The following is a 19,075-nucleotide window of genomic DNA, read 5'->3' on the forward strand; positions in this document are numbered from 1 at the left end:
TCCTCATTATCACAAAGTGATAATTCCATAGGAATACAGCTGCATTGGACTGTTCTATTTTGGTGCAAAACAGTAGGAATACAAGGACAAAAGGAAACTCATGTCTTGTGCAAAATATTTTTGTGCCGAAGTTCATGTCATGTCACCTCTGTTGTCCTGGTCTTGGTCAACCAATCACTTGGGTCTCTCTAAGCCTGTGTGCAATCCTACTGACTTTATTGATGCTGTACTGGGGCCGTAATTGGGGTTACACACTCCAGTTCATTCTGGATGCTTAAAATCCTGGGGTAGGGTGTGTTTGTGGGTGAAAATACAGGTTCCTTCCTAATAAATACGAGTTGCAGTATGCCCTGCATGATGAGAGCAGATGATGTTCACACTTCAAAACATTTATATTCTGTAAAAGGTATTTCTGTTCCTAACATATTAGATTAGAACAGCTGGATCCTTATAAATTTTAAGGGTGCCTGTTCGGGAAAAGGAGTAGCTGAGTTCTGACGCTGGGAAAGCCTGTTTTCTCCAATTCCAAACCATCTCCATACACAAGCATTCTCTTAATGTATGAAACACAGTGTAGTGTAGAGCTTGGGGGATTTAACTTGAGTTTGAAGTATTTGTAAACCGGGAGAGTGGGGGGCATCCCCACTGCCTCTTTCATTGTGAATTTCTTCAAATAGAATGGAAAAAACTCTCCTTTGCGTGTCTGACTGGCAAACACTGCAGTCAGATAGTCAGATGTTTCAAACATTCTGCAGGATGAGGAAGGAGATTCTCCCATCTACTCTCCCCTCATGAGACCCCCCCCTGCAGTATTGCATCCACCTCTGGGGCCTCCAGCACAAAAGGGATGTGGACCTCTTGGAGTGAGTGCAGAGGAGGCCATGAAGATGGCTCAGAGGGCTGGAGCATCTCTGCTGTGGAGACAGGATGAGAGAGCTGGGCTTGTTCAGCCTGGAGAAGAGCTGGGGAGACATTAAAGCAGTTTCCAGTACCTAAAGGGGCCCACAAGAAATCTGGAGAGGGACTTTTTACAAGGGCATGTAGGGAAAGGACAAGGGGGAATGGCTTTAGATTGAAAAAGGACAGATTTAGACTAGATATTAGGAAGAAATTCTTCATTATGAGGTTAGTCAGGCACTGGCACAGACTGCCCAGAAAAGCTGTGGCTGCCCGATCCCTGGTAGTGTTCAAGGCCAGGTTGGAAGGGGCTTTGAGTAACCTGCTCTAGTGGAAGGTGTCCCTGCCTGTGGCTGGGTTTTGGAACTGGATGAGCTTTAAGGTCCTTTCCATCCCAAACCATTCTATGGTTTGTTTAGCTGCTGTAAACCACTTTCCACAACACAAATACTTGCCTGCAAGCACATTCTTACAGTGATAGAATGGTTTGGGTTGGAAGGCAATAGGTGGAATGGAAAAAACTAATCCATTTATTGTGAGCTTAATCATGTGAAAACAGTCTTTAATTAAATCTCTCCCTGCCTGTCCCATCTGAGCATGCGTGTCAGGCTGTTTCATAACTTCTGCATGATGCTGCTGAGAGCAACAATCACTTCTAGCAGCTGGTTTGTACTCTTACTGCTCTATCTGCTACTTGTACTCCAACCCCATCAGCTGTTCCAGAAATACATCGTGTTTTAATGGTTCCTGTTCACTCACAAACACTCTCTGGATTCTTATTTTGTGAACGTGCCAGGAAAGAGAACATTCGCCTGCAAGTGAAGAGCCTCAGATACTTACTGTGGTTGGGAATCTGAGTGTGACCTGTGACACAGAGTAAAGCAAGTCTCTTGGGTCTAGTAAGTTTATCCAAATCCAGTAATATCTTGAGTGACTTTATTAATGATAACATTGAACATCTTGTTTAAAGTCTTTGCTGGCAATTAGCTAGACCAAAGAAAGGGACAGGGAGTGGATGCATATAAAAAGCCATTTTCTGTAAAATAAATACACAGATAACCTTAACTGCAGAGGGGAGATTATCTGTTGTGGCTTATGTATGCAGTGTCTCCTGTGAGTCAAGAAACTGGTGTTTAGCTTGGAGTCCAACCCCAAATTCTTCACCATAAACACTGGGCAAGCACTCATCAAGCTTCCTGAAGGGACAAACCTCACTAATCCACACATTCTATAGCTCATTCAAAGCAGCAAACTCAGAGCTGGAGGGAGGAAGGGGAAACACTGATTGATTATCTTGGAGTGCTTCTGGATAAAAATGCTGAAGTGAGTCAGGTGCCTACCACCCACTGGTTTTCTCTGCACTTCGCAGATGTCTACTTTGCTTGTGAAATTTGGGGTTTGGCAAGTAATTTAGTGAATTTTGTATGCATGAAGCAATGAAGAGAGCGAACAAGTTGTAAAAATAAAGAATCGAGTTACATTTTACCATAAACCTCTTTATTTTTGTTATTGGAGTTGTGTACTTTGTCATAAAAGGTATCGATCTAGCAAAACACTTGAACGTGAGTCAAAGTCATTTAAGCTAGCAGGATTACTCGTGTGGTGAGAATTAAGCACAAATGTGAATGAGAGATTATGTGCTACTGCATACAGTCAATTCATTTGTGATAGGTTTCCCAAGAATTCTAACATAGTCTAAAATAAGCAAGACCACACTGTGTTCTCATGGGAAGTTGGCACACTTGGACAATAAGCACTTTTGACACTCTCTGTCTGGTGTCATGATGAACACCACAGGCTTCGGAGGAGCTGGTTTCTCATTGTGTGAGATCTGCTCCTCTTAGGAAATACAGCTGTGAAATCTAGACCTATGCTTTTCTGCAATGATTCGAGTAGCAAATTTTCAGATCTTAGCCTTACAGAAACAGCTTTAGGAGGAAGGTAGCAATTGAATTGATAGGCTTTGACAATCTTAGAGAAAATTAATTTAAGAAAATCGTAAGGCATTATCCTGCAGTAGATCTGACCATCACTGACCAGATCTAATTTCAGTTTAGGTCTTAATGCAGTCTGTAGGATTTATTAGAATGGATTAACATTTGTATAAAAGGCATACACAAGTCAAGTACAAGTATTGCAAAATTATTCCCCATACAAAGTATGCACTGTAAACAACTGCTGCTCATAGGTGCTTCCAGGCTTTAATAGTCACGTGTCATCTTTGGTTAATGCAAGATATTTTCTGTCCTCAAGAGATCCACTAAAACAGCTGAACTTTTACAAACTGAGTCCTTGCTTAATTACCTGATCCCATGTACTTTGAAGAAAAAATGTTTTGTTCAATCAGTTCAATGTGTAAATCCAAAACAACCAAGTGAACTTCATTTTTTATGTTGCTAACAGATAAACAGGTGTATATGTGTATATATATCCCTGTGTACGTACATCTATACCCATGTATGTGAACACCCTGCCCCTCACTCTGCCCCAGGGAGCACCTAGGCCAATAGATGCATTTAGCATCTGCCATAAGGCCATCCAACAGGAATGCATGCCAGCATCTGGAGGCTACTGAAACACACACAGAAACCTACAATTATGGATTTCTAAAATGAGAGCAAGAATTGTTTTGATCATGACCAAATATGACCCTGTAGAAAAAAAGAATGTCCCATGACTCTCCCATAAACAGAATCAGTTGCATGGGCACAGTCCCTTTACTCTGAACGTGTCTCATTCCTGTCCGTGCTGCTGCAACTGTGGTATGAATGTTTTTGCCTCAGACATCAGTATCTGCTTCATTACACAGCAGTGGAATCTGAAAATCCACTGACTAGTCTCAAAAGCAGTTTCTGATGTGAAGACAATCGTTTAAACCCACTGTCTGACTGCAGGTTTAAGAACTAGTTCAGAATATCCAGAAACTGAATTCAAATTGCTCTAAATAGTAGTGAAAGATTTGAGGTAGACTTAGACAGAAGTGGAAGGTGTGGTTACAACCTAAGAAAAAATGAAGGAATTAATCAGTCTTTCTGCATCCCAGAGAACATTCTCCAGTACCATTCTCATTAATACCATACTAAAACTCTTAATAAATCATAAGTTAAGATACCCAATGCATGATCTAAATTCTTGTGTTTAGAAGGCCAGGACTTCTCCTGACTATATTCTGTAGCATTTCACTTATTTATAAATGTCTCTACGAACTCCACAGGGAATGTATTTCACAGGTTCATGGCTAGAAAGCTTTTCCTGATTACACTTGGCTCTGTGCCCCTTACTTACATTATTTTCATTTCTAGCTATCGCCTGCAACTTCTTCTGTTATCACAACTGACAGGATGATTTTTCCAGTTTCTAGCTACCTGTGAAGGAGAGGGATGAACAAATGTGAGGAACAGTGTACTTGTCAACAATGTGCTACAGCAAGGATATGGTTCTCAATAGTAACATTTCATGCCATTTTAGGGGTGCAACCATGGCAGAGTAATAGCCATTTTCTCACAGTGGACTTACCTAATTTGTGGCTTGGCAGAAAATTCCATACTTCAGTCCTTCAAGCAAAGAACTGAAATTTAGGCATGCATCAAAATAGGTTTAATTCTTTAAAGTTGCTGAGCAAGCACTGTTCGCATGGACTTCATTAGGAAAGCTAAGCCACCTGTAAGTAGTTATGTGTGGATTCTGCAATCTATTTTAACGTTTAGTATTGGCACATTTGACCAGTGTCCTTTACTTTCTCTACAGTCAATTGAAAACTGAAACACTTGGCCACATTCCAGACCAAAGTTCTATATGCATTCCCTTGCTGAGCAGCCACAGTTACCTTATGGTATTTTTAATACCCTATGGAGTTCTGGCAGCACCTTAAACCACCTCTGAGTCTTGGAGAAACTGCACACCTCATCTTACACAGTTCCCTTGTACGCATCCTGAACTCTGCCTGACCTCTGGTTGACCACCAACCCCATCCAGCCTGGAGCAGGCAGCACTGGGTTGTCCTGGGGCTGTGGGCTGTTCTGGCTGTCATGCACCAGGGTTATGTGGTGGATTAGATGTGTGGAGGGGGCCATGCCTTTCACAGCATACCAGGATTCACTGCCAGGATCCACCCAGAGGGAGATTCCCATCTATACAGAGTAGTCTGATGTTTCTTTCCAAAGCAGGCCAGCTGGGCTGCCCCGAGCCCATCCCTGACAGTTCTGCAGCAGCTGAGTCAGGTGGTAGTAACTCAGGTACACTTATAGCCAGTGAATCAGTGCTGTCTAGAGTGTTAGCAGACAATAAATATTCCACCCTTTGCCAAGTCCTGCAGAGTCCTGAAGACACAGGATGAAGGTACATCACTACTGAATCAATAAAACTATACTTTGGACCAGCCAGTCTCTCTTTAGCTTCCTCTGAAACATCTTAATATAAACCAAGCCATAATATATAATGAACAGAAAAAGAATAGGACAGACTCTCTCACAAAAAATTACACGTTCACAAAATAATTACACCAGTTTCTTGTTAATCACTGAATCTGTGTTTATAATTTGGTCAGGTCATCCTGTAGCCAGTCTGTAATCATGGCAGCCATCTCCTTGCTGGCATCTAGCACAAAGGCATGGCGGAGCCCTTTCTCACAAAGGCGAATGTCCCCGTCTGGAAAATCCATTTTGATCTCATCGTAGTAGTGCTGTGGACACCAGCTGTCTCCAGTTCCATAGTAGAAAATCAGCTAGAAATTAAAGCATATCAAACCATTAATTTGAAACATTACTGATGAAGTCAACAATATCCAACCAAAGACACCAAAGTATTTGGAAATAAGCAGTGCTTCATGACCCAAGATACACTGTGAGAAATACCAAATTGGTAGTTCTCAGTTGTTTCCAAGTCTGCAATTATGATGAAGCCAATTAAATGCCCTGTGACTCAGTTTCCTCCTCTGTAAAACTGTGGAACACAATACAGGCTTAACTCTGAAACCACAGATCTGCTGATGAAAGTCTGGCTGTCTTAAGAAATTTGTTATTATGGATAAAAACATCTAGCTGTCCATGGAGTCCACTCCTAACCAGGCAAAATGCTGTGTTTGCCCTAGCTGTTGTCTGTTTTATGTTAGCTTTCTAGCTATTTAATCAAACAGCAAAATTACCATTAAACTTGATCCAAGTTTGGATCCAGCTTGGGCCAAGCTGAAGGAGCTAACCATTATGGACTTCTTCTGGATAGAAGCTAAAAGAAAGCAGGAGGTTACTGTACATTTGTGAGTAGCTCAGTCTTACTGGCATCTGTTAGGTGTTATCTCAAACCACCTGCCTGGTTGGGCCTTAGGTGGAGGAGCACCTATTGCTCTTAAACCTCAGTGTTAGATGTAAACTAGTGGTGATCCACTCAGCCATGTTAGAATAACAGTAATTAGGGTCATTCTCAGAAGCAAAACTTTTTTTGCTTTGCTAATTTTTAATCATAGAATCATAGAATGGTTTGGGTCAGAAGTGATCTTTAAAGGTCCTCTGGTCCAACCCCCCCCTGCAATGAGCAGGGACATCTTCAACTGGATCAGGTTGTTCAGAGCTGGTCCAACCTGACCTTGAATGTTTCCAGGGATAGAGCATCTACCACCTCTCTGGGTATCACCCCCCCCATTGTAAAAATATTTTTTAGTCTGAATCTACCCTCTTTTAGTTTAAAACCATTACCCCTTGTCCTATCACAACCTTCCCTATCAAAAAGTTTCTCCCCATCTTTCTTATAAGCCCCCTTTAAGTATTGCAAGGCTGCAGTAAGGTATCCCTGGAGCCTTCTCCAGGCTGAACAACCCCAGCTCTCTATCTTTGTGAAATGCTGCCTGTGTAGAGCACAGGCATCTCCTGGAGATCAATGAGCAGTTGTCGTGGTTTTCGTTTGGGTTGTAATATGGAACTCAAATCATACCAAGGTCCATTTTGAGCTTGCCCTAATAACATGGTTCAATGGCATATATGAAGCAGGTGCTATGGGGCCCACTTAAACACCAAAGGCATAAATTCCAGGCAAATATTATATTTAACAAAGTGTCTTTTCCTCTGTTAGAAACACTGAATGTCACTCTTTCTGAAGTCATCAGTTTTCCACATTTTTATTTCAACTTTGCACGCTACAGCTGTATTTTTCAATTTCCATGAAGTATTTGAAGGGAGAATAGTTGTCTGGGAGATGGCAAAAACCTACGGATTTAAACCAAGATTAATAATGATTACTCTTTATACTAAAATGTTTGAATGGAGGTACCAGAAGGATATTGTTTGCTCAACATATCACACACAGAGCCTGGCCCAACTGCATTACTCTCATTTGTTTCATATTTCATTTCTGTACTTCAGTGATAGCAGCAATGCTATCATAAATTAGGGGACAAGAATTTTTCCTTTCATCACAAAAATCTTCAGTTCCATAATTTTTGTAGTCATGTGGAATATAAATAAATGCACCCACAGGGGCAGAGGCGGGCAAAGAGCCCAGACTGCATTTCACGAAATGTTACAAGCTTTTGTCTAACTTGCTCTTCTCTTGTTGAAGCGCACCCAAATCTTGGACATTACTCACTATTGCCTGTATTGAATATTTAATATCTCAGTTCCACAGACACCAACCCAAGTTATACTTCTATGTATACTTGAAACATAGAACATAAGCTGTCCCACATTAACGAACATTATTGGTTTCCTTTGTCACTAATTGCTGGAAACAAAGTATGTTGTTTGCTTTAGCAGAAAATGCCTTTTGATCTTGCCTTTGATTTGTAAATTGTAAGATGTCACACTAACAAAAAGCCAACGTAAAAAGGCCAGCTGCATTCAGACCTTCTGAAAGCCAAACATCTGACCAAATTATGTTTAACCCTGAGCTCCATTACCAGCAGATACAAAAATAAAGATTATGAAACTGAGAAAAAAAAAGAAATGGAGCAACCCCAGTTGAATGGCGTGGTCCTTCACATTATTAGATATTGTGATAGGCTATCATAGAGTCTCATCTCATGATTATTTAGAAAAAGACAAGACATAATTTACACTTATGAAGGATAAAATATTTGGCTTCGTCTTCAAGACCTGTGAAATGGGCTGTTCTCCAGGTAGGGTTGTAAACTTGAGAACTCACAGATTTGGAAACGCCTAAACAACAGATTTATGTACATTCTTAGCTTGTATCTGGTATATGTGCATTATGGTTTAATCTTTCATTGCATGATGCAAAGGATCCTTGACTCACTCAATCCACTGACAGGATGACGTTCAACTGATGAGCTGCTATTTGATAACTTTTTTCATTTTAAATTCTGTGTGTGGTCTGAGGATTTATTTATAACATATTTCATGGTTTACAGACAGAATTTATTTTCCTATGTGCATTGCTCTGGCATGCAGCACTACAGGATTTGTATGCTCACATTTATCAATTTAGTTTTGTGACACCTTAGTGACCATTTTCATCTCCATTTTGCAGATGGAGAGCACAGAAATTAATGTCAAACTACATGCATTAATTTGAAAGTATGCAGTGTAGTTTGAAACACCTAGAAGTGATTTCCCAGTGTGCGTACCATTACACAAAATTGACTATGCTCAAAGGATAGCGCTTCTGGACTTCATTTGTGGGTGCTCTGAAACACTATCTGTCTGTAAAACAGATTTCAAGGTCTTAAATGAGATACTCAGAAAAGTGAGGACAAACTGTGACCATCTGTGAAAGATGTATTACTGACTTCATGAATACATCACCTTGGATGTGAAGTTTAGGTGCCTTTACCATGAAGCTATAAAATCATAGAACAGTTAGTGTTGGAAAGGACCTTAAGATCATCTATTTCCAAGCCTCCTGCCATGGGCAGGGACACCACACACTAAACCATGTCACCCAAGGCTTTGTCCTACTTGGCCTTGAACACCACCATTTTTACTTACTATAGTTCCCTGTTTCTTTCAACAGGCATTTTAAAACTTCTGCCAGAAATGAGGTAGGAGTTCCGCATCCTTCATTACAAAGCTCTTTCAGTTAATGAAAGAGGAAAAAGGAAAAAGTTGTGTTTTAATGAAAGACCACATCTAATGCATACATAAAAGGTGTCTGAATGAAGATCCCAAACTTTGAAGTGCTTGGTAATGCACTGGTTTTAGCAGAGCTTCTGTATACAGTCTGTTGGGCTTGAAGGAGACAAACTAAAAACAAGGTATTTTACATGTGGCGCCAGTACTGGCAACAGTGTTAGCACCTCTAGATCTGCTGCTTTAGACTTCTTTCCCTTAAGCTAATGGTATAACTGAAAGAGGTTGCACTGTCAGATTCTCGCCAGAGGAACATGGGACATCTCCCTGCTGGGTGTCATGCTGGGGGTGTACAGCATGGACAGTGACTTAGTTTGGATCTATTGTGTGTTAATGAAGCAAATGTCATGTCCACATTTACCATGCTTTGGTTCACATCATGGAGTAATCTCAGAGTGTATGAACTCCTTTCAATTGAAACTAAGGGAAAGATGCTCTTTAGGATCACCCTTAGTGAGCTCCAGTCAGTAACGGACATTCAGTCCATGGGATCATAGAATCATAGAATAGTTAGGGTTGGAAAAGACCTTGAGATCATCTAGTTCCAACCCCTCTGCCATGGGCAGGGACACCCCCCACTAAACCATGTCACCCAAGGCCTCATCCAACCTGGCCTTGAACACCTTGATCAAACAACTGTTGGCTAAAGTAATAACTCTCTGAGAGTTGTGGTCAATGGCTCGATGTCCGGCTGGAGACCAGTAACAAGTGGTGTCCCTCAGGGATCGGTGTTGGGACCGGTCTTGTTCAACATCTTTGTCGATGACATGGACAGTGGGATTGAGGGTGCCCTCAGCAAGTTTGCTGATGACACCAAGCTGTGTGGTTCAGTTGATACGCTGGAGGGAAGGGATGCCATCCAGAGGGACCTCGACACGCTTGTGAGGTGGGCTGATGCCAACCTGATGAAGTTTAACCCTGCCAAGTTCAAGGTCCTACACCTGGGTCAGAGCAATCCCAGGCACAGCTACAGGTTGGGCAAAGAAGAGATTCAGAGCAGCCCTGCAGAGAAGGACTTGGGGATGTTGGTCAATGAGAAAATGAACATGAGCCAGCTTCAGTGTGCACTTGCAGCCCAGAAAGCCAACCGTACCCTGGGCTGCATCAAAAGGAGCGTGACCAGCAGGTTGAAGGAGGTGATCCTGCCCCTCTACTCTGCTCTCGTGAGACCGCACTTGGAGTATTGTGTGCAGTTCTGGTGTCCTCAACATAAAAAGGACATGGAACAGTTGGAACAAGTCCAGAGGAGGATGATCAGGGGACTGGAGCACCTCCCGTGTGAAGATAGGCTGAGAAAGTTGGGGCTGTTGAGCCTGGAGAAGGCTGCATGGAGACCTCATAGCAGTCTTCCAGTATCTGAAGGGGGCCTACAAGGATGCTGGGGATGGACTCTTCATTAGGGACTGTAGTGATAGGACAAGGGGTAATGGGTTAAAACTCAAACAGGGGAAGTTTAGATTGGATGTAAGGAAGAAATTCTTTACTGAGAGGGTGGTGAGGCACTGGAATGGGTTGCCCAGGGAGGTTGTGAATGCTCCATCCCTGGCAGTGTTCAAGGCCAGGTTGGATGAGGCCTTGGGTGACATGGTTTAGTGTGAGGTGTCCCTGCCCATGGCAGGGGGGTTGGAACTAGATGATCTTAAGGTCCTTTCCAACCCTAACTATTCTATGATTCTATGCCTACATTGGGAACTTCAGGTCCTCACCACTTAGAATTTACCTCTGTGAATTCTCTTACATTGTGCTTCTCCTGTTTTTAATGTAACAGTGCCAAAGGCACCTGCTGAGAAGAGGAATGATAAGGTTTTGAAAATTTAAGTTCCATTCCAAGCAAAAAAGGGCAGAATATTTACCACCCACTGGCCTTGCTGGTTCATCATTTGTCCAGCCTTTCCAAGTATGACTTCTGTGTTGCTCCTTTCTGGTCTCAGGACTGGCTCTACTCCCCTTTGGCTCATTGTTTTAGCTCTATTCTCCAACTTCCAATTTCGATTACTTCTGCTTCTTATTCTGGTCTCACATTCTTGCCCTGCCAAGTCCAAATTTTAGTCTTCTGTTTTCTCCATCCCATTCTGAGTCTCAATTCCAATCCTAGCTGCTTTCCACCCAGCAATTCTTCACTTTTTTATCAGTATAGAAGCTCTATTCCCAGCCCTATTCCTAAAATATCTTTCAAACTGTCAGTTGTTCCTAGCATAAGGGTGGCGTTCAGTTCAGTGTAAAACCACCTAAATACAGTTAACTGTAGTGTGGTGTTTGCATGTGTACCAGGCATCCAAATTCCCAGCACACAGCAAGGAAAGACATACTCAGTAAAGCCAGCAGTGTTCAGAAAGATACTCAGCTGAAACAGTGGGTGTGTACTGTCAGGTGGGTGAAGCTGCAATTAAGCCACCACCAAGAACTCAGTTGCCTAAGCTGCCATCTGAGATGCTCTAGATACCTGAGGCATCTGCATGAGACTGGCAGGTATGACAGATTTTATAGGACTTTCTGGCAAAGCAGCCGGCAGCCAGATGGGGATATTCCACAGTGCCTCAAATTAAACCAGATGTCCATGTTTAAGGGCCAAATTCCATCTTGACTTCTTCAATAGATTTCTATTGATTCTAATGGGGTAATCTACACCACTAATGCCTACTGCACCTGTAGATTCCTATAAGTAAACTCATAAAGCATGATTCAGGTGTCCATACATAAATATCTGGTAGTGGTAGTTTAACAGTTGGACTCAATGATCTTAAGGGTCTTTTCCAACCTAAATGATTCTGTGATCTCATGCAACTTAAGACGCTAGCATATCCTGTTTGGTCTCCACTGCTGCTACAGACAGCTTATGACTGTCTCATAGGCCAGTCTTGCTTGGGTAGCTCAAATCCATCACTTCGTATAGCACCAGAAGCCTACCTCTATCCAAACAAAAGGAGCCTTTGATTCTTCCTGCCTCCTCCTCCTCCTCTCTACCTCTCACTCACTAGTTCCTTCTATGCTAGCTCAGCATCTATCTCCTCTGTCAAGGTACTTTCCAACCCTAACCATTCTATGATCCTATGATTTTATGAATAGCTTCCCTTTCTAAGGCAAGAATTTTTACCATGAAGTAACAATACATTTCCCCCTGAAACTTATTTGTAGACACTGTAGAAACCTTTGGACTGAAATAAAAAAATAAAGTCAAGTTAGGATAGACACTTGTGTCATATATGCAATTAAAGTTTGGGTACATTATAACCAACTAAGAACAGTTTTGTAACAGGAAGAATTTTATTTGATGCTGCAGTTATTCTCTCTGCTTATTTCATGTGCATATGTTGGTGTGCGCATTCTGTGTGTCTATGTGTGCATATGCCTGCAAATCTAAAACTTTAACATACATATTTCTTAATTACAAACCACCAACAGAATTCAGAATTGTTTTCAAAATGCTTCCCTATACCTGATCTAGTTGAAGATGTCCCTGCTCATTGCAAATGGGGTAGACTAGATGACCTTTGAAAGTCCTTCCCAACCGAAACTACTCTATGGTTCTATGATTCTATGGTTATGCAATAAAACCTAAAAGCAGAATTGCAATTAAGGTGTAAATTTTCAGTGATCTAGATGGTGGTACAGGTTCTGTGAAACCTGACAGACACTTGATTGTCATTTCTGGTGTTGAGGGTCCCCCTTTGAGTGACAAAATGCCTGTGCTCTTTGCCTATGCCACACACAGCCACAAAATACACAGATGCTAGGATGTTACCTATTTTCCTAATATATTAAGACAGATTCATGTTTCCAGAGTCCAAATGTTCTCATCTCATTTTAGCATCAGGAGTATTGCTACTGCAGCATGCAAGCAGGTATGATTAATGAACCATGTGTAACCAGAGGCACATGGGATCTTCATTAATGGTAGGAAATACTGGCATGCACTGTACAATTTGCATGGATCTGTAAAGTACATATTTTCTGTGGACTGTTCGTGGCTGTAGAAGACATCCTGAGTCAGCACAACCACTGTGTCAGCAATGGAAAACTGCTGCCAGCCTAAGCATCCAAAAATGGTGAGTCAGGCCCCCAAAATAATGAGACTAGCTTAAAAGTAATCAGATTTACAAAACAATAAATAGAAGGTTCTTTCTATTTTTCTTCTGGGCTTAAACTTTTTAATACTTGCATTTTTATAATTTTCCTGCCATGAGAGTGTGAGGATTATTTTTTATTCTTTTGCAACACTGAATGCTGAGACCTCCAGGTATTCCTGACTCAGAAGAGAAATGGCAGTTACCCCTGGAATTGACAAAGAATGTGTATGATTCCTAATGCAATACTCTTTTTGTTATGAGTGATTAGAACATGTCCTCTTTCAGGATCTGATGATGAGGGCAGAGTAAAGGGGATGCTTTGCTAGACATTTCAATACCGTGTTTGAAATAGTTAAGCAACTTCGAAGTTTCAAATAGTTTTAAGATAACAGGAATGTTCTCATAAGCTGTTCTACCATTGCACTGCTCAGAAGTATTTTCAGACTTAGCTTCTGTAAAAATAAAACACAAGTCAGAATAGGGCTCTGTCAGCCTACTACTCTGTAATATGGTATGTGTACTCAGACACTGCACAATGATGGCAGCTGCTAAGTAAACATCAGAAGAATCTGAGATTCATATCAACAGGATGTTTACATTTTAAAGAGTTTCTAAGAAAATAATAAAGATTTCCTGCAGTTGACTTCATTGGCACTTGTTTTAGTATGTATGACAGTTCACAGATTTATAAATTACAGAGCGATTTCTTTTATGACTCTGCTGTAGCTGTCAGAGGTCAACACTGAAAAAACAAATCCTAAAAAATTAAAAAATATTAATTGAGTTTCCTCTATCTCTCTGGAATTTGGTACATGTTAGAACAACTTTAGGATCTTATTACATGGGAAGGCACCACTCCAGCTGATGGCACAGAGCGAAGGACTAATCTCTGTGGATATAAACTAGCAGCACATGTGCAATGGTAAGCAAGACTGTACCAGTGGCCTTGCTGAAATCCTTGTGTCTGATACATTTTTCACAGTATTTCAAAAGTCTGGTAACTTTTTCACAGTATTACTCCCTTGTGCAGGCTGAGACAGCAGCTTCCCTCTGGGTGCCACCTCTCAAGAGTAATCAGTGAATAGTTTCATTTGGTCTTGGATGAAAAATGGTTTAAAAGGTATTAACCACAATTAATTTTAGATTTAATCAAGGTTTACAGAAAATGACTTAGCTTCTCTGGAATTATGAAAGCATCCCCACCTTATCCTGCCAAAAGAATACTACAAAAGCCATGGGAACAGACTGGTTTGGGACACACTTTTTTTTGGACTTGCTTCAGTTATACTTTGGCTTTACTAATCAGTTTCTGGGAAGAATTCAAAGACCTGGCATTGCCCTAGGAAGCCCTAAATGCTTTGAGATCTGGTTCTCTGAAACATCAGCTCTCTCCCCTTGTGATCCTCTGGTTGAGATCAGCTGGTGTGATGGCAAGGTCCTTAGAACTTGCTTCTCAAGTTTGTTTTACCAGAATTACGATTCCTCAACTTTCCATGGGCAGTGCAAAGCCAAACTTTTTCTGCTGGACCATTATGAGAAAAGGCTGTTGACAATCTGGGGTACACAATGCTATTTTTACTAACCTGTAGGGGTTGTAGTAAAGGTGTAACGGGCAGCTCAAGTGTTTATGGTGATTTTATTAGAGACATCCTTGTCTCTAAATTGGAGAGACATCAATTTGATAGGTGGACCACTCAGTCGATAAAGAACTGGCTGGATGGCTGCACACAAAGAGCTGTGGTCAATGGCTCGATGTCCGGCTGGAGACCGGTAATGAGTGGTGTCCCTCAGGGATCGGTGTTGGGACCGGTCTTGTTCAACATCTTTGTCGGTGACATGGACAGTGGGATTGAGGGCGCCCTCAGCAAGTTTGCTGATGACACCAAGCTGTGTGGTTCGGTTGATATGCGGGGGAGAAGGAATGCCATCCAGAGGGTGGCATTGTGGGGTGAGAGAGAGTGGGGTGAGAGGCTTGTGAGGTGGGCTGATGCCAACCTTCTGAAGTTTAACCATGCCAAGTGCAAGGTCCTACACCTGGGTTGGAGCAATCCGAGGCACAGCTACAGGTTGGGCAGAGAAGAGATTCAGAGCAGCCCTGCAGAGAAGGACTTGGGGGTGTTGGTCGATGAGAAAATGAACACCAGCCAGCTTCAGTGTGCGCTCGCAGCCCAGAAAGCCAACCGTATCCTGGGCTGCATCAAGAGGAGTGTGACCAGCAGGTCGAAGGAGGTGATCCTGCCCCTCTACTCTGCTCTCATGAAACCGCACTTGGAGTATTGTGTGCAGTTCTGGTGTCCTCAACATAAAAAGGACATGGAACAGTTGGAACAAGTCCAGAGGAGGATGATCAGGGGACTGGAGCACCTCCCGTGTGAAGATAGGCTGAGAAAGTTGGGGCTGTTGAGCCTGGAGGAGAGAAGGCTGCGTGGAGACCTCATAGCAGCCTTCCAGTATCTGAAGGAGGCCTACAAGGATGCTGGGGATGGACTATTCATCAGGGACTGTAGTGACAGGACAAGGGGTAATGAGTTAAAACTCAAACAGGGCAAGTTTAGATTGGATATAAGGAAGAAATTCTTTACTGTGAGGGTGGTGAGGGGCTGCAATGGGTTGCCCAAGGAAGTTGTGAATGCTCCATCCCTGGTGGTGTTCAAGGCCAGGTTGGATGAGGCCTTGGGTAGCATGGTTTAGTGTGGGGTGTCCCTGCCCATGGCAGGGGGGTTGGAACTAGATGATCTTAAGGTCCTTTCCAACCCTAACTATTCTATGATTCTATGATTCTTTTTAACATAAGGAACATGGCCAGTTTTGTTAAACCAACATAAAAAATAAACAAACTAGCTTCCCTGTCTGGAAAGGGCATGAAGAAACATTTTATTTTCAGCAAAATTAGGATGTAAACCCAGAGACATGGCCAGGCATAGTGGCTACTTTGCACATGATTTCAGATGTGTTACTCCTCTCTCCCTGGTGTCAGGTATGGTGTTCCACCCAATGACCAGAGTGCAGGCTCCTGTCCTCTTGCCTTTGTCAGTGTCAACTGGAAATTTGGTAAACTGGGGAAGGGGAAAGAGCCTCTCTTTAACTTTGCTGCAATTAGCAATGCTGCCAACTGCTCTGCACATAGAACCAAGAGATCAAGCGAGGCCACTTGTATTTCCACTTTCTCAGAGATAACAAAGAGTCAAACTCAATGCAAAGCAAAAATGTGTTTTTATAAAAAGGATGTACAAGATTCATCAACAAACCAGGGTGATTAACTTATTTATATTATCTATGTTACTCTTGGAGACTTAAAAGCGCTTCAAGGGTGTATATTTAGATGTGTCAGGAACATGAATATTTCAGAAGTCAAGTCTGTATAAATACAAAAATAAAACCAAACAGACCTGAAACCGCTATTTAAGCAATACTATTATCGGGCCAGATTCTTCTAACCATATTTACTGCAAACAGTATTTTCCCCTGGGTATCAGGCTGACTGACACTGTCTACCTTCAGTGGGTCTTTATCTAAGGTTAATCAGCCAGATTCCTCTTACAACAGCAGGATCTGTAGTAAATGGTAATTTCATTCACTGCCACGCAGTGCTCTGCGGCAGAGGGAGGGAATGTAAGTGATTAAGGGGTAGTAAGGGTTGGATGGTAACTTCTTAAGTATTCTCCAGAAGGCTGGGGAAATACTGTTCTCTTTAATCACCGTGTGAAGCACACACGTTATACTTCTCCCCAAACCCCTGGAAATTAATGTCATCCTTTTCTTATTGGAACACTGCACAGCATCAACGATGGTAACAAGACCTCAGTTACAGAACAAGTGAAGTATCACAGATAAGCGATATTGCAGTGCATTGATCTTCTTGAATGCTCACTCGGATCCTTTTCCACTGAGGAGAGAAAGTGCTGGTCCCTGCTTAGGTATTCTGGGTGCTTCAAAGAGAAGATTGTTCTTGTGGCTAAATGACAAAGGCACCAAAATCCCCAAGCACATGTGCAAGTTCCCTGACTTCAACTCTGCACCTCCAGGGAGAGCAGGCCAAAAAGGATGTGAGACTAGCCAAAAAAAGAGGTGTTTTTGGCTCCACAGAGCACTTTGCACCTACTCAGAGGTTTTGGAAGGTTTTTCACAAATGTAGGAAAGCAACTCACTCAGGCTGTGGGTAGGCAAAGTATTTGTAGCATTCTTTTAACCACTCACCTTCAGATCATGCTCTTCTCACTGGGAATAATTATTAAACCCCTTTGGATGTCTAAAGGGACTCAAACAAAAACACCAGGCAACATCAAACCAGCTGCTTCAGGGGTCAAATAGTTCTTGGTTGCCCAGTTTTAAAAGCTTTCTCTAGCAAAGACTATTTTCCAAAAGCAAAACCTAGCACTTTTTCTGTGGAAATACTTTTTTTTGCAATTTTTACCCTAAATCTCTGCATATCACTGTTGATACTTTTAGAGAACACATTTTCTATGGTACTATTGATGTGACATAAACTTGTATTACTTTACATTTTAAATACACCACTAAAGTAAGCAGGAAGTGGCAAACGTACGTCATTCATTTATTTTTGTTCAAAACTGAATTTCTTCCCCACCTAACTATCTCTATATGGGTGGTTATGTGCCACCACTCAATCTGAGTGAAAGTAAGTTCACGTGCCCATAAACTTCCAGTTCATACTTTTCCCATTTAATTAAAAATTGCAGTCAACAGAGAGTTTGTGGGTCAAGGTTAAAGGGTTAAAGGGAGAACAGCTATAGGGGAGATTATTGCGGGGATCTGTTGCAGACCGCCTGACCAAGAGGAATCTGTGGATGAAGCACTCTACAGATCGACAGGAACAGCCTCAGGCTCGCAGGCCCTTGCTCTCATGGGAGACTTCAACCACCCTGATATCAGTTGGAGCGATGGTATAGCCCGGCACAAGCAATTCAGTAGGTTCCTCGATTGTGTGGAAGACAACTTCCTTCTGCAAGTAATAGAGGAGCTGACAAGGAGAGGTGCCATGCTTGACCTTGTGCTCACCAACAGGGAAGGGCTGGTTGGAAATGTGACGCTCCAGGGCAGCCTTGGATGCAGCGATCATGAGATGGTCAAATTTGAGGTCCTCAGGACAGTGAGAAGAGCGTGCAGCAAGCTCACTGCCCTGGACTTCAAGAGAGCAGACTTTGGCCTCTTCAGGAACCTGCTTAGTATGGTTCCATGGGATACAGCCCTAAAGGGCAGGGGAGCCCAAGACTGTTGGATGATATTCAAGGATCACCTACTACGAGCTCAGAAGTGTTGCATCCCAACTAGAAGGAAGGGCAGCAGGAGGGCCAGGAGACCTCCTTGGATGGATAAGGAGCTGATGAGGAAAATTCAAAGGAAAAAAGAGGCTTATAAAAGGTGGAAGCAAGGAGAAGCAGCCTGGGAAGAATACAGGGATGTTGTCCGGGAAGATACGGACCAGGTTAGGGAAGCTAAGGCCCAGTTAGAATTGAACTTGGTTAGGGATGTTAAGGATAACAGGAAGGGATTCTATAGGTACGTAGTGAATAAAAGACAGACTAGGGACAACGTAGGCACCCTCCGGAAGCTATTGGGAGAACTGGCTACCCTGGATTTGGAGAAGGCTGAGGTTCTTAATGACTTCTTTGTCCCGGTCTTCACTGGCAAAGGCTCTGACCACACCAGCCAAGTCTTGGAAGGCAGATGAAGGGACTGTAAGAATGAAGACCCTAGGCCCACTGCAGGAGAGGATCTGGTTCGAGACCATCTTAAAAACCTAAACGCACACAAGTCCATGGGACCTGATGAAATGCATCTGTGGGTCCTGAAGGAGCTGGCGAATGAAGTTGCTAAGCCACTGTCTGTCATATTTGAAAAGTCATGGCAGTCAGGTGAAGCTCCCGACAACTGGAAAAAGGGAAATATAACCCTCATTTTCAAGAAGGGGAAAATGGATGACTCGGGGAATTACAGACCAGTCAGTCTGCATCAAAACGAGCATGACCAGCAGGTCAAAGGAGGTGATCCTGCCCCTCTACTCTGCTCTCGTGA

At 42.5% G+C, this 19,075-nt stretch overlaps 1 protein-coding gene across 1 annotated transcript in view; it reads right to left on the reverse strand.

The window, feature by feature from the left end:
- Positions 1–5,428: 5,428 nt before the first annotated feature.
- The window catches only part of LDAH (lipid droplet associated hydrolase), a gene marked incomplete at its 3' end in the record, with an annotated part of 135,096 nt that continues 121,449 nt past the window's right edge, over positions 5,429–19,075 (reverse strand). The window contains exon 7 of the mRNA XM_080616908.1: positions 5,429–5,620. Coding sequence (XP_080473034.1) covers positions 5,429–5,620 — 192 coding nt within the window. The remainder of the gene's footprint in view (positions 5,621–19,075) is intronic.

Source organism: Psittacula echo (assembly GCF_963264785.1).
Source record: "Psittacula echo genome assembly, chromosome: 4".
NCBI lineage: Eukaryota > Metazoa > Chordata > Aves > Psittaciformes > Psittacidae > Psittacula > Psittacula echo.